The 17,296-nt window shown below is 37.9% G+C and overlaps 1 protein-coding gene across 1 annotated transcript in view; it reads left to right on the top strand.

Annotated features, from left to right (window-relative positions):
* Positions 1-17,244, top strand: part of LOC144371740 (vomeronasal type-2 receptor 116-like) — an 86,202-nt gene extending 68,958 nt beyond the window's left edge. The window contains exons 3-4 of the mRNA XM_078034798.1: positions 10,664-10,738; positions 15,432-17,244. Coding sequence (XP_077890924.1) covers positions 10,672-10,738; positions 15,432-16,324 — 960 coding nt within the window. The 5' untranslated portion in view covers positions 10,664-10,671 and the 3' untranslated portion in view covers positions 16,325-17,244. The remainder of the gene's footprint in view (positions 1-10,663; positions 10,739-15,431) is intronic.
* The last annotated feature ends 52 nt before the right edge of the window (positions 17,245-17,296 follow it).

Here is a 17,296-nt window from a genome sequence, read left to right as displayed (position 1 = left end):
TCATGGAGGCTGGTGAAAGGTAGATGCAGCAGTGCTATATAGGAGGAGGGAGCCTCGAACATCTTCCACTGGAGCTGGCAAAGGAAGTTCTGGGCAGAGGGCTGGGGACGCAGCTCAGTGGAGCAGCACTTGCCTGTTACACATAAGGTGATGGGTTTGATCCCAGCACTGCAAAAGGTAAAGCAAAACAAAATTAAATTAAGATCCATTGTAAGGAAAGGCAAGCAATGAACAGTTGAGAGGTAATTTCCCTGAGAGAAAATAAAACAACCAATCGAGCAATCTCAAAGTGGATTCACGTGAAGTATATTTAAGCTCCTCAAAGAAGGCAATGATATATGAGGAGAATAAAATATTTTTAAAAAACTTGCCTAATTGCAAATCAATAAGAGATAGAGATGATACATAAAGAATTTGAATCATGAAAATAAAAAGACATGCTATTTGAAACAAAAGATAGAATTTTACCAAAAAAAAAATTGCTTGGACAAGGACTGAGCACTGTAATCAGAAAAATTGCAAATGACAGAGTGTGGCAAGGAGTTTACCAAGAAGATAGGAGAGTGGCGAGAAAAAGAGATGGAAACCAGAAAAGGAAGGGGACTGTGGGGAAAACTGCAGGCAACTCGGAGCCAGCAACCAGCTGAAAACCAAAAGCATTTGTTTCTGGAAGACAGTTGATATGAGCAACAGTCAGAGGCAGCATCCTGGGAGTGGTGACTCAGAGCAGGAGATGCAGCTACCCCCCAAGGCACCCAAAGAAAATTCTCTGCTGAGTTTAAGAGAAACAGACACCACTGTGCAGCAGGTCTCACTCCAGGCAGAATGGGCTCAGAGACAACTAGTGAACCAGCGCAGGAAGCCCTCTCTCCCAGCAGAGCTAGAGGGGAGATGCAGAAATAGCCAACAGCTTACAAAAAATGTTTGGAGACCCCAAGCAGAAGACTAGGAATCCCTGTAATCTACCTTCATTTTCTGCATTTCACTCTCTATTTTTTCTTTCTTTTTCTGTTTTGACCTGTTCTTAGCACATTGAATTGAGAATACCAAGGACCAAGCAGTTAGATTCCATCTTTCCATGAGTCATGGAAACATTACAGTGAACACCATTAAAACGTCATATAATCTAATTCCTCCATATTCTCACTTCCTACTTCATAAACATGTCAGACAACCCTTTAGTCCCTCCTTCCACCATCAGAAACTGTAAACCATTATGCAAACCTATTGATTATACGGGTGAAAACAACTTAACTCATCATTTCTGTTTATATGAGTGCTATAATATTGATCTCTCCCTTAAAAGTGAGGTATTGGTAACCTGTAGGCTCACTATAAGACAATAGGGCAGAAGCTATAATATCTCAGATCTATACTGCAAGAGAGGAAGACACATAGACATCATGAAAAAACAAGGGGGGAAAATGCCCCAAACAAACCAAGATACTACAACAATAGAATCCCTAGATAGTGAAGTAGGTGAAATGTCAGAGAAGGAGTTTCAGAATATACATAATTAAAATGATTTAGGAATTAAAGAGTGACCTGAGTGAGCAGATACAGGCAAAAATTGATCATACCAACAAAGAGAGCAAATACAGGTTGCAAGAGATTGCTTCAAGAAAGTGATAGAGATACTGAAAAAACCAACCAAACAGAAGTCCTTGAAATGAAAGAAACAATAAGCCAATTAAAAAACTCAATAGATAGTATCACCAACAGACTGGACCACTTGGAAGACAGGACCTCAGACAATGAAGACAGAATATACAATCTTGAAAATAAAGTTTACCTCACAGTGAAGATAGTAAGAAACTATAAACAGAACATCCAAGAATTATGGGATGCCATCAAAAGACCAAATTTAAGATTTATTGGGATAGAGAAAGGTTCAGAGATTTAAACCAAAGGAATGCATGATCTCTTCAATGAAATAATAGCAGAAAATTTCCCAAGCATGAAAAATAAATTGAACAATCAAATACAAGAGGCCTATAGGACACTAAATGTACAAAATTACAACAGATCTACACCAAGATACATTATAATGAAAATGCCTAGCATACAAAATATTAATAGAATTTTAAACACCACAAGAGAGAAAAATCAGATTACCTATAAGAGAAGACCAATTCAGATCTCAGCAGATTTTTAAACCCAGACTCTCAAAGTTAGGAGATCCTAGAACAACATATACCAAGCTCTAAAAGATAATGGATGCCAACCAAAAATCTTATATCCAGCAAAATTAAGCTTCAAATTTGATGATGAGATAAAAACTTTCTATGATAAACAAAAACTGAAAGAATTTACAGCAAGAAAACTTGCACTACAGAGCATTCTTAGCAAAATATTACACAAAGAGGAAATGAAAAACAACAATGAAAATCTGCAAAGGGAAGAACTACAATAAAATAAAAGCCAACCAAAGGAGAAACCAAGTCAAGCTAAATACCAAAAATAAACAAAAATGACCAGTAATACAAATCATATATCAATAATAACCCTAAATGTTAATGGCTTAAACTCACCAATCAAAAGACATAGGCTGGTAGATTGAGTTGTTTTTTTTTTTTAAAGACACAACAATATGCTGCCCTTAAGAGACTCATTTCATAGGAAAAGACGCCCACAGACTGAAGGTGAAAGGTTGGGATAAAATATAACATTCACATGGCCTATGTAAGTAAGCAGCGGTTTCCATCCTCATATCAAGGTTAATCAAAAGGGATAAAGATTAACATTTCATACTGCCTAACGGAACCATACATCAACAAGACATAATAATTATAAATATACGCCCCAAACAATGGAGCATCTGTGTTCATCAGTCAAACTCTTCTCAAGTTCAAGAGTCAAATAGATCACAACACAATAATTCTGGGTGACTTAAACACTCTTCGTTCACTACTGGATAGGTCTTCCAAACAATAGCTAAACAAAGAACTATAGAACTCAATAATATAATCAATAACTTAGACTTAATTGAAATATATAGAGTATATTATCCATCAACGAGCAAATACACGTTCTTCCTAGCAGCACGTGGATCCTTCTCTAAAATAGACCATATGTTATGCCACAAAGCAAATCCTAGTAAATACAGAAATGTAGAGATAATACCCTGCATTCTATCAGACCACAATGGAATGAAATTAGAAATCAATAATAAAAAAGCTACTCCAACATCTACAAACTAAATAATACACTATTGAATGAACAATGGGTTGCAAAAGATATCAAGGAGGAGATTAAAAAATTCTTAGAAATAAATGTCACATAATGAAATCTCTGGGACACTATGAAGGCAGTTCTAAGAGAAAAGTTCATTGCTTGGAGTTCATTCTTTCAAAGAAGAAAAAGTCAACAAATAAATGACCTAACATTAATTCTCAAAGCCCCAGAAAGAACAAATCAACTCCCAAAGCAGTAGGAGACAGGAAATAATTAAAATTACAACTGAAATTAATAAAATTGAAACAAAAGAAATGATTGAAAAAATTGACAAAACAAAAAGCTGGTTCTTTGAAAAAAATAAATAAAATTGTTCAACTGTTAGCCATGTTAATGAAGAGAAGGAGAGAGAAAACTCAAATTACTAACATCTGTGATGGAAAAGGAAATATTATGATGGACACTACAAAAATACAGAAGATTATTAGAAATTATTTTGAAAATTTGTACTCTAATAAAATAGAAAATATCAAAGGCTTCAACAAATTTCTAGAGGCATATGATATGCCTAAACTAAATCAGGATGATATACACAATTTAACAGATCAATTTCAAACAAGGAAATAGAGGACACTATCAGAAGTTTACCAACCAAGAAAAGCCCAGGACTGGAAGGATACACAACTGAGTTATACGAGACCTTTAAAGAAGAATAATACCAATACTTATCAAACTATTTCATGAAATAGAAAAAGAGGGAACACTTCCAAACACATTCTTGAGGCCAATATCACCTTGATTCCAAAACCAGACAGACACATCAAAGAAAGAAAACTTCAGACCAATATCTGAATCTAGATGTAAAAATTCTCAATAAAATTCTGGCAATCGAATACAAAAACATATGAAAAAGATAGTGCATCATGGTCAAGTAGGATTCATCCCAGGAATGCAAGGTTGTTTTAACATATGGAAATCATTAAATGTAATTTATCACATCAATAGACTCAAAGATTTTTGCATCTTTCTCTGCATCTGTTGAGATGCAGATGCATCTCAACAGATGCAGAGAAAGCATTTGATAAAATACAGCATCCCTTCATGTTAAAAACACTTGAAAAACTAGGGATAACAGGAACATACCTCAACATTGTAAAGGCTATCTATGCTAAGCCCCAGGCCAACATCATTCTAAATGGAGAAAAATTGAAGGCATTCCCTCTAAAAACTGGAATAAGACAGGGATGCCCTTTGTCACCAATTCCATTTAACATAGTTCTTGACACTCCAGCCAGAATAATCAGACAGATGAAAGAAAGGATTACAGGTATGAAAAGAAGACCTCAAATTATCATTATTTGCAGATGATATGATTCTATACCTAGAAGACCCAAAACATTCCACCAGAAATCTCCTAGAACTAATTAATTCAGCAAAATAGCTGTGTATGAAATCAACACCCATAAAGCAAAGGCATTTCTGTACATCAGTGATAAATCTTCTGAAAGAGAAACTAGGAAAACCACTCTATTTACAATAGCCTAAAAAATACTTGGGAATAAATTTAACAAAAGAAGTAAAAGGCCTCTACAATGAAAACTATAACACACTAAAGAAAGAAATTAAAGAAGACCTTAGAAGATGGAAATATCTACTTTGTTTTGGGGTAGCAGAATTAATACTGTTAAACTGACCATATTACCAAAAGCACTATATAGATTCAATGCAATCTCAATCAAAATTTCAATGGCATTCCTATAAGGAATAGAAAAAGCAATCATGAAATTCATCTGGAAAAATAAGAGACCCAGAATACCCAAAGCAATCCTTAGCAGGAAGAGTGAAGCTGGTGGCATTACTATTCCAGACCTACAGAGCAATAGTAACAAACACAGCATGGTATTGGCACCAAAATAGACCTGTAGACCAATGGTACAGAATAGAGGACACAGAGTCTAACCCACATAACTTCAAGACAAAGGCACCAAAAACATACATTGGAGAAAAGATAGCCTCTTCAACAAATGGTACTGGGTAAACTGGAAATCCACATGTAATAAAATGAAATTAAACCTCTATCTCTCACCATGCACAGAACTCAAAGTAGATCAGGGACCTAAGAATTAAACCAGAGAGCTTGTGCCTAATGGAAAAAAGCAGGCCCAAATCTCTATCATGTCGAATTAGGCCCCAACTTCCTTAATAAAACTCCCATAGCACAAGAATTAAAACAAGAATCAATAAATGGGCTGGATTCAAACTAAAACTTCTTCTCAGCAAAAGAAACAATCAGTAAGGTGAATAGAGAGCCTACAGAATGGGAACAAATCTTTACCATAAGCACATCAGATAGAACACTAATCTGTAGGATATATAAAGCACTTAAAAACTTTAATACCAAAAAACAAATAACCCAATAAATAAATAGGAAAAGGAACTGAACACACACTTCTCAGAAGAGAATATACAATCAATCAACAAACATATGAAAAAATGTTCAACATCTCTAGCAATTAGAGAAATGCAAATCAAAACTACTCTAATATATCATCTTACTCCAGTCAGAATGACAGCTCTTAAGAATACAAACAACAGTAAGTGTTGGCGAGGATGTGGGGGAAAAAAGGCACACTTATATATTGCTGGTGGGACTACAAATTAGTGCAGCCAATCTGGAAATCAGTGTGGAGATTCCTTGGAAAACTTGGAATGAAACCACCATTTGACCCAGCTATACCACTCCTTGGTTTATACCCAAAGAACTTAAAAATAGCATACTACAGGGACACAGCCATATCAATGTTTGTAGCAGCACAATTCACAATAGCTAAATTATGGAACCAACCTAGATGTCCTTCAGTAGGTGAATGGATGGAGAAACTTTGGTATATATACACAATAGAACAGTACTCAGCATTAAAAGAGAATAAAATCATGGCGTTTGCGGGTAAATGGATGGAGTTGGAGAATATAATGCTAAGTGAAGCAAGCCAATTCCAAAAAAACAAAGGGTGAATGTTTTCTTTGATATGAGGATGCAGACACATATTGGTGATTGGCAGAGGGAGCATGGGAGGAATGAAGGAACTTTAGAAAGGGAAAAAGGGAGGGAGGGGAAGGGAGGGAACAAGGTGGTAGGAATGATAGTGGAATGAGTTAGACATCATTATCCTAAGAACATATATAAGATACGAATGGGTGAAAATACTTTGAGTACAACCAATGTGTTGAAAAATTGTGTTCTATATGTATAATGTGAATTGAACTGCATTCTTCCATCATGTATAACAACTCAGAATAAATAAAAAAACTAAATCCAGCTATATTTTACTGTATCATGACAAAAATTGGTTTATACAATTTAAGACACTAGAGATAATAATCTTAATACCTGCAAGACTAACAAAACTCAATACCAATTCATTCTATACAAAGCAACAAACCTTAACAAAGAAGTAAACATGGGAGCTGTTTTAATCCTATCAAGAATATTTGCAGAATGCTAAAGCAAACCTCACATCTTATGGTGCAATATTAAAGGAGAATGACACAGAAGTTCATATCAATTCTGTTAGCACATTGAATGTCCTCCCAAATGGATATCATCAGAAAAATATTAAAAGGAATGAATAAAATTGTGTTTATCCAGATGATATTGTTGCATAAATAGAAAATCCAAATAAATTTATGAAACAGAAATTAATTTTAGAGGCAACTGAATGAAAGTTTAATGGAAAATGATTATTCTACTTACTAGTTATGCTGTATTTGGAAAAGAAACTTTAAAGATGACATTTACAACATTTAAAAATATGAAATAACTAGAAATAATTTTGTTAAAAATTTTTTGAAAGAGAAAAATGAAAGAAGGCTGAAGTCAGTAGACAAATAAGGCCATTCCTGGCGGAAATACATGGCATTAGGAAGGTGTTGGTACTGTCAGAAATGAATCCACTCTGGATTCCTACATGTCCTGGGTGGAAATGACAATGTGGGGTTGCAGGACTTACTCCTAGTTGCCGAAGTCTGGCTGGGCACAAAATAACCAGGAGGTCACAAGCCACTTGTAGGTTCAAACAGGAACTACTTTATTGCCTGAACCCCACGGGAACACAACCGGAACTCCACCAAAAAACCACAAGAACCAACCGGAACTCAACGGGAACTCAAAAGTAGCAGGCACCCGAGGTAGCAGGAGCTGCCCCACTGCCGGACAGCAGAGGTTTATATACACAACTGAATACACAGCCTGTTTCAATCTAGCATCATCCAGTTATAGCAATCAGTCATCATCTTAATAACTATACACAGCTTAACTTAATTATCATCATCCCAATGGCTCAATGGCACCACCTCTCAACCACTCCTTCTGGCAAAATGCCAGGCGCCATCCTGACTTGGTTGTGGCTCTCAACATCTCCCCCTCTCTGTTTAATTAAACAACAAGTATGTGGCTTAGGGACCATGCCTGTCTAAGGTTGTCCAATACTACATATGGTCCTTACCCGTCATCAGATGAGCTGACCTCAAGGCGTCAGCCTCTTGTCTTAGGTTGGTACCATTGCAATTGGATCTTACCCGTCATTGATTACTGGCCCAGCATTTAGCCATACTTATGGATAGTGGTTTTTACACAAACACCAAAAACAACCTTCTACAAGCAGAAAGGGGAGGATACAAAATGCCATGATATCAAGCCATTGATGGCTCCTTTTGGAAAAATTGTACCATCAATGACACCATCAGCAAAGATACCCCAGCACTACCACAATTCGCTGCACCAACAGATAATTCACAATGCATACAAGTGATACATAGTCCAGGCAAGTTTTGCAAGTAGTTCAAAGCAGAGGAATCCATTAATATGTCCATTTCCTCCCAAAGTAAGTCAACTCCTTGATTGAGTATCACTTGTTGAGTTACATTATTCATTGATGCATCAGTTTATACAGTTTGTTGTGAATAGCTATCGCAGAAGTTGTAGTTTGGTTTTATCTTTGTCTTTACCAGCACTGGGATGAAGATAGGAATTCTGGCAATGATGGCTAAAAAACAATTATGTAACATTCCAGCAGGCACTAAAAAAAAAAAAAAAAAAAAAAAGCAATTTTCTAAACAATTTAGTATCCTGAATAGAATTAGATATAATGAAAAGGAAAGGTGAAAGTTAACAAACAGATCTGTTAACCTCCTTTTTTGTTCACATTTTAAAACAATCTTCAACAGCTGTTTACCCAATTTAAATCAAACCATTTAAATCACATGAATAAAAAAATATTTGGATCCATTTTTTCATGAGCGCTCCTCATATATGATATATGGACATCACACATACAGACATACAACACAAAATACAAGTGTGCACACATAACACAATGCATAGAACACATAACATAATAGTAAAGGCCTTGTAGCTTTTCACAGGTGAAATCTCCATTGCAATGTTTAAAAACTCCACAGTCAAAAAGTAGAACTGATCAGAAAAACATTAACCTAGGTCTGTATGAGCTCAAAAAATAAAATAGAACTTCATGATGTGGGAGAGGGCAATAATAAAATAGATATTGAAAAAAAGCATCCTGGTTACCACCTGGGTTTGACTCTTCTTTTGATATCCTATCCTTCTTCCTGTAACTTGCATATGGGTCCGAAGGTATTCCCACAAGCAAGCCCCAAGGTTTTTTTTGGGTTTTTTTTTTTTTGACATTTGAAATAGGCCTTAATGGTGTTCATTATTCATTAGCCTCCAGGTGTGGGAGAACCACTGTCACAGATGTAAGGATAGCTAAACTGAAGTTCTGGAAATCAGCTGTTATGGATTTGAGCCAAGTCATCTTTTTGGTCTGTAGAAATCACTTTAGTTAGTGTCTCTGGAATCCAAATCGGCTGCTGTTCTCCCTGTGGAAACACACAAACAGACCTCTGACTCCAGACAATCACTGGGTCAGGACCTTTCCATTGTCCTGTTAGAATATCCTTCCAAAGTACCTTGGGCTTATGTACATTTTTTGAACACATGTGCCTTTCCTCAGCACTAAGCCCTGATGAATCCAAATTTAAAAAGTTTAGAGTAAAAAGGGTTATTTTAAGTTTATCTTTGGGGGATATATATACCCCTTCCCAATTCCCTCTTTTTGCTTTAATAAGTACATTTTAATAGTTTGATGAGCTCTTTCAATTATGCCTTGTCCCTGTGGATTGTATGAGATTCCTGTTATATGAGTAATGCCAAATGATGAGCAAATTGCTTAAAAGAGGTAGAAGTATAACCAGGGCTATTATCTGTTTTTAACTGTTTTGGAATGCCCACAGTGGCAAAATTTTGTAAGCAATGAGCTATAATATCTTTAGTTTTTTCTCCGGCATGAAGGGAGCCCATCAAAAATCCGGAAGAAGTATCAACTGTAACATGCAAATATTTTAATTTTCCAAATTCTGGCAAGTGTGTGACATCCATCTGCCAAATATGGTTAATCAGTCCTCTAGGCTTGATTCCAAGATTAACTTGTGGTAAAAAGGTCACACAATTTTGACATTGTTTTATTATTTGTCTAGCTTGTTCCTTAGTTATTTTAAAATGCTTTTTAAAGTATTTGCATTGATATGAAAGGATTTATGAAAATTTGTAGCTTCTTCTAGTGTAGAAAAAATATGTGTGTCATGTGTAGTTTTATCTGCTAAATCATTGCCCAAACTAAGGGCTCCAGGCAATCCTGTATGTTCCCTGATATGTCCTATAAAGAATGGATCTTTTCTGTCCCAGATTAGACTTTGTATAGTGGAAAACAAAGAGAAGACAGTAGAGGAAGGAGAAATCCTACCAGCATCTTCAAGGGATACTATAGCATTAACTATATACTGACTATCAGAAAATAAATTAAATACAGAGTCTTTAAACATCACAAAAGCTTGTAATACTGCATTAAGCTCTACCTTTTGAGCTGATTGTTTGGGTACTAAAAATGTAAAAGTTTGATCAGGGGTAACTACTGCTGCTGTACCATTATTTGACCCATCAGTGAATACATTTGGAGCATTCATGATAGCTGTTTTTCTTGTCATTTTTGGAAAAACTACAGGATGCGAAAACCAAAAAGACAACAAAGGATTAGATGGTAAGTGGTTATCAAAGAAACATTAGATTTGCACATGATTATTGTCCAAGTATTTAACTCATTAGCTAACTCATCTATTAGATCCATAGTATATGGAGTAATAATTTTATTGGGACAAATTCCAAACACTCCCTTTGCTTCTTTTATTCCTTTGACTATTAATTGTCCTGTAGCCTCAGGATACCTAGTAAGAATAGTGTTAGGAGAATAAGATAAATGTATCCATAATAATGGACCTTCTTGCCAAAATACTCCTGTAGGAATATTTTTTGTTGGTAGTACAATAAATAATAAAGGCAAATTTATATCAATTCTATCCAAATGCATATTTTCCATATATGTTTCAATGATTTTTAATGTCTTTCTTGTTTCAGGCGTTAACATGCGGGGTGAATTTGGATCTGATGGACCTTTTAGGATATCAAGTAAAGGTCCCAACTCTCCTGTTGGTATGCCTAGATAAGGCCTTATCCAATTTGTGTCTCCCAATAACTTTTGAAAGTTGTTAAGTGATTTGAGTTGATCTACTCATATTTGAGTTTTTGGTGGATGGACCATGGTTGAGGATAATAGAACTCCTAAATAATTAATTGGAAAATTTAATTGTACTTTATCTATTGCTATCTCTAGATTATAATTTTTTAATAAGTTTGTAAGTGTGGCATAACATTTTAGCAATTTATCTTTGTGTACTAATAATACATCGTCCATATAGTGAAATATTTGTAGTTCAGGATTTTGATTTCTAAGTGGCTGGATTGCTTTGTTAACATAAATTTGACACATAGTTGGGCTGTTAGCCATCCCTTGAGGGAGTACTTTCCATTCATATCTCTGATCAGGACCTTCATGATTCAACGCAGGGACAGTAAATACAAAACGTGGACTATCCTCAGGATGAATTGAAATTGACAAAAAAAAAACAATCTTTAATATCTATAACTAAAACATACCAGGTTTTTGGTAAAGCAGACAATTGAGGAATCCCCGATTGAGCAGGTCCCATAATAACCATCTCATTATTAATAGCTCTTAAATCTTTCGATAATCTTCATTTACCAGATTTCTTTTTGATGACAAAAATGGGAGTATTATAGGGAAATACTGAAGGTTGTATATGTCCCTCCACTAATTGTTGTATGACCAGGTCATGGGCTGCTTGTATCTTTTCTTTAGTCAGGGGCCACTGAGGAACCCATACTGGTCTTTCTGATTTCCAAGTAATTTTTATTGTCTCAGTGACCCTTCCTGAAAACCCAATCCATGTCTATCTATTTCTTGATCTATTTGTATTGGTGTCACTATACTTTGCCCTTTTTCTCCTAATCCTTTTCCTTTCTAAAACCTTGTCTAGCCATAATAGTGGGCGCATTTGAATTGATGTTATTTGTTAATGTCAAACCTAATTGATCTAGGAAATCTCGTCCCCATAAATTTATAGGAAGATGATCCAATACATATGGCTGTATAGTACCTTCACATCCTTCAGGATCCTTCCAATCTAATACCATCGCACTTCTATGGGGATTAGTTGCTACTCCTAGGCCTTGAAGTGTTTGAGTGGCTTGTTGTAATGGCCAATGTTTTGGCGATTCTTAACGAGAGATAATACTAAGGTCTGCACCTGTATTCAGTAGACCATTAAATTCATGTCCTTGAATATTTAGTTTTAGCATTGGGCAAGAATCTAAATTTAAAGAAAGCATAGCCCAATCTACACCTGTGGAGCCTAATCCCCTGGAACCTCTTTCTATAGAGGAAAATTTATCATGCAGGCTGGGTATTACTAATAATTGTGCTATTCTATCTCCTGGTGAAATTACTGATATACCCCTTGGAGAACTGGCTATAATTTTTATTTCACCTTCATTATTGGGATCAATTACCCCAGGACTTATCATAAGTCCTTTTAGAGTAGAAGAACTACATCCTAATATTAAGCCTACTGTTCCTTGGGGAAGAGGTCTTTTTACCCCTGTGGGAATGATTTGAACTCCCATCTCTGGAGTTACTACTGCTCTGGCAGAGGCGCAGATGTCCAACCCTGCACTCCTCTAGTTTGTTTAATGAGGGATCTAATGGATAATGTGTCCTGGGCACTACCCTGATGGTGTTTCTGGGTTCCTCCAATGCCCCGTATATATGTGGTCGTGGGCCCCGGAGCATTGGCTCCCCCTGTCCGTTTTTTGGCAGTGTAGCCCAATGTTTTTCTCCACAATATCATGGGTAAACACCTGGTCCTTGTCCGTTTTTTGATAATGGAGTACCCTCTATAGTGGTTTGTGAACGACATTCATTAGCCCAATGTCTCCCTCTATGGCATCGTGGGTAAATACCCAGTATTCTACCCCTTTGATATCTAGTTTTGTTAAACCCTCCTCCTATGGGGCAACTCCTTTTCAAATGTCCTGTTTGTTCATAATTGTAGCATGTTTTTGGCCTGGCACCCAAAGCCTGTTGTACTGCAGCTGCCAAGACTTGCCCCTGTTCATTAATGTCTCTACATAATTTAATATATGTGTTTAAATCTCCATGTTTCCACGGTCTAATGGCCTCCCTGCACCATCTATTTGCTTGTTTGTAGGCTAGTTGTTTTATTAATGGCATCGCTTGTTCTACATCCCCAAAGATTCTGGTAGCTGTTTGAATAAGCCTATCTACAAATTCAGCATAAGGTTCATTAGCTCCTTGTATTACCTTAGATAATTGACCTTGTAAATCTCCACGCCCCTGTAAAGTTTTCCATGCCCTAACCGCAGCTGAAGCGATTTGTGAGTATATGGCAGGAGCATATCTAATTTGTTGCAGCTAACCCTCATAAGGTCCCTCTCCTAACAACATATCTAGATTTCTCTGAGGATAACCAGCTGCTGCATTTCACCTAGCTGTCTCTGGAAAATTCCTGATTGGCAATCTTCCATAACAGATATTGTCCTCCATTTAGCACAGCTTTGCACATACTAGCCCAATCTGCTGGTGTCATGTTCAAGTTGGTAATGGATTCGACCATGCTTACAGTGAAGGGTGCTTGAGGATCATAGGTTGTTACAGCCTCTTTCAGCTGCTTCACTGTTTTGAAATCTAAAGCACGGTGAATTTGCTGCCCTCCTGCCTCCTCAAATACAGGGCATGCTAATCTTTGAGGTCCTGTCTCAGGATCCCATCCATCAACTACAGGGGTTGAGGACCACTCAGCATATGTTGTCTCCATAGGCAAAGCTGTTGGTTGGACACTTACGCCCTCTGGTGATAGAAAGGTGTTAGTAGCAACCTCCCGTTGTAACTCCTCCCCTGATGGCCTTTCCTTCTCTAAACTTTCTTCCCCCGTCTGACTAACTTGAGAGACTTCCTCTTTTTCTTGATCTGAAATGCCTTCTCTTTGACTAAACAAACAAGATTGTACCAACGTCCATAATGGTAATGTGCCAACTGGCAGAGTTCCTGGGCTTTCCTTTTCTATCCTTTTTAAATCTTCACCATGATGGTTCCATTGTGATATATTTAACAACTTCTCTTTAATGAACCATGGGCTACACCTTTGTATCATCTTAACGTATGCCCTAACTGTTCTTGATTTTACTGAGATGCCTCCTTCCTCTAGCAATTTACTTAACACCCTTTTGGTTTGGTTTTTACTAATTTTTAATTCCATATTTCTGCTATAAAGATAATGCAACCCAACAAGATAACACAAAACAAAACCGAAACAAAACAAAACAAAAACGGAACAAAAATTTGTTGTATCAGTTTTTCTATTTTCTTGACATGTGTATCCATGGTCTATCTCTGTCTCTTCCTCAGAGCCGAACAACTTTTCTAGCATCCTATTTATTTCTAGGGGCAGGCAGCTTGAAACAGAAACGTAACAAATCAAAACAAGAACCCATTGTTTTTTGAAATGGTCACCCATTCTCTTGCTCTGCCCTCAGGGGCGAGCAGTTTCACTTACCCCCAAGCTTCAGGCGTTCCCTGCATGGACCACCAAATGCCGCAGTCTGCCTGGGCACAAAATAACCGGGAGGTCACGAGCCACTTGTAGGTTCAAACAGGAACTACTTTATGCCCGAACCCCATGGGAACACAACCGGAACTCCACCGAAAAACCGCGAGAACCAACGGGAACTCCGCGAGAACTCAACGGGAACTCAAAAGTAGCGGGCACCCAAGGTAGCAGGAACCGCCCCACTGCCGGACAGCAGAGGTTTATATACACAACTGAATACACAGCCTGTTTCAATCTGGCATAATCCAGTTACAGCAATCAGTCATCATCTTAATAACTATACACAGCTTTACTTAATTATCATCATCCCAATGGCTTGCTGGTGCCACCTCTCAACCACTCCTTCTGGCAAAAATGCCAGGCACCATCTGGACTTGGTTGTGGCTCTCAAAACCTAGTGACATCAAGCATTGTTTGTCATCTCTATTTCCTTAAAACCAAAAGATCATCTTGCTCATGGTGGTTACTAGATTAGTACTTGCCCCTCAAGTGAATTTAGCCAGGCAGTTGTTTATAGAGGTACAGTGTAGTGAGATAGTCAGGTTTCTCTGTCCTACCAAAATTCTTATGTTGGAACTTAGCCACTAAGGTGACGGTATGAAGATGAAGGTTTTTTGGTCGTAGTTAGGCAATGAGGGCTCACCTTCACTAATAAGTTACATGTCATTATAAACAAGGGTTGGGGTAGTTTGTCCTTATAGCCAGGTGCAGACACAGCAATAGGAACCAGCCCTGAGCAGAAGATCCCCTTTGCCAGACCATGTATGAACTGACTCTTTGATCTTGAACTTCAGGTGGCAGAACTGTAAGTCACAAATGTGTGTTCTCATGAATCATGCACTCTAATGTGTTCTATTTTTCATATTGGAAAAAAAATAACACAGTAGGTCTTTTGGCTTTGCTTGAGATAGCAAGAAGTTCCCATAAATATTCAAGATAAGATAAAAGAGGAAACAGTAGCTTTGTGAGACAGAAAGAACTCTTTGAGAATCATTCCTGCTATGAATTCATCAATTCACTGTCTATAGCAACAGGAAGGAAAATTTGGCTAAGCTTTTCCAGTAAAATTCTATGAGGGTGCCTGGGAGCAAGAGAGAATTACTGACCCAGGGAAGATGACACTCTGCATTTCTCAACAGACATGGACCAGTGTGTGAAGTGTCCAGCTCATCAGTATGCCAACACAGAGCAAACCACCGGTCTCCAAAAGGCTGTGATCTTCCGGGCCTATGAAGACCCCCTGGGGAAGACTCTGGCCTGCATGGCTCTCTGCTTCTCTGCACTCACAGCTGCTGTCCTTGGGGTCTTTGTGAAGCACAGAGACACCCCCATAGTCAAGGCCAACAACAGGGCTCTCAGCTACATCCTGCTCATCTCCCTCACCTTCTGTTTTCTCTGCTCTCTGCTCTTCATTGGCCGTCCCAGCACAGCCACCTGCATCCTGCAGGAGACCACATTTGGACTGGTGTTCACCGTGGCCGTTTCCACAGTCCTGGCCAAAACTGTCACTGTGATTCTGGCCTTCAAGGTCACTGTCCCTGGGAGAAGGATGAGGCGGTGGCTGGTATCAGGGGCATCTAACTTCATCATTCCCAGCTGCTCCCTCATCCAGCTGACTCTCTGTGGGGTCTGGCTGGGGACCTCTCCTCCCTTTGTGGACACAGACACACACTCTGAACATGGCCACATCATCATCATGTGCAACAAGGGCTCAGTCACTGCCTTCTACTGTGCCCTGGGATACCTGGGCTCCCTGGCCCTGGGGACCTTCACGGTGGCCTTCCTGGCCAGGAACCTGCCTGACACCTTCAATGAAGCCAAGTTCCTGACCTTCAGCATGCTGGTGTTCTACAGTGTCTGGCTCACCTTCCTCCCTGTGTACCACAGCACCAAGGGCAAGGTCACGGTGGCCGTGGAGGTCTTCTCCATCCTGGCCTCCAGCGCAGGGCTCCTGGGCTGCATCTTTGCCCCCAAGTGCTACATAATTCTCAAGAGACCTGATGAGAACTTTTTGAAAAATGTCAGGGATTGAATAAATCCAGGGGGACTAAGCATTCAGAAGATTGCTTCATATGTATGTATTATCATTGACAGTTCTGAGCAAGAATGGAAAAATACCACCCTGATTTTGCTTTCTGATACTATGAAGTAGCAAGGGTCACTTAACCTCTTTATCAATAAGATTCACCTCCCTTTTGAAAGGATTACTACTTAAAACCAACCATAACCAGCCACCTGAGCTCACAGATGTGAATGCTATCTCAGTGCAATGGTTATGCCTGAGTGCATGAATGTTTACATAGAATTATTTCTGCCTTGTACATGCTAAGTGTCTGACACTATAAGGTTCATAGTTAGATACAATGTCTGATTTTAAATGCTGATTGTTTTCTTCTCAAATCCTTGGTGTTTTATATGCATTAATGTTATCTTGGTGTTCTTCTGTATTCATAATCAATCTTGCTAAGTTAGTTTATATGTGTATAACACACAGTCCAAAAAATTTTTAACAAAAGTCATTGTTAAACAATTTTGAAATACTGTCCTGGCCACACACTAAGTTCAAATACAAGTGGACATGGTTCTGAGAACATGTGTTTTTCCATTGAGTTACTGATTCATGTTATTAATTTGGCTTTAAATTTTTTTGTGACAATACTAGACTGGCACTAGTATTTTCAGGGAACAGATTTTTATCTCCTGAGATGAAAATGGTGTAACAAAAATTAACTCCTTTAAAATCTACAAATCAATAACATCTGGCACATTCACAAAGTGATTCAACCACCCTTTGTAGTCCCCAAGCATTTATTAACATAAAGCCAAGGTCTTGTGCATTGAGCACTGATTTCCAAGACTTCCTTTTCCCTGCTTGTGCAACTGCCAATCAGCTTTCTGTTTCTATTAACTATTCTGGATATTTGGCATAAATAAATTCATATACCTGTGCAACTTATAGTTTGTGACTTCTTTCCTTTAGCATAATTGCCCAAAATTCATGCCT

This window comes from Ictidomys tridecemlineatus, chromosome 2 (genome assembly GCF_052094955.1).
Source record: "Ictidomys tridecemlineatus isolate mIctTri1 chromosome 2, mIctTri1.hap1, whole genome shotgun sequence".
NCBI classification, from domain to species: domain Eukaryota; kingdom Metazoa; phylum Chordata; class Mammalia; order Rodentia; family Sciuridae; genus Ictidomys; species Ictidomys tridecemlineatus.
The sequence above is the reverse complement of the archived record's forward strand: the minus strand, read 5'-3'. Positions and strand labels throughout refer to the sequence as shown.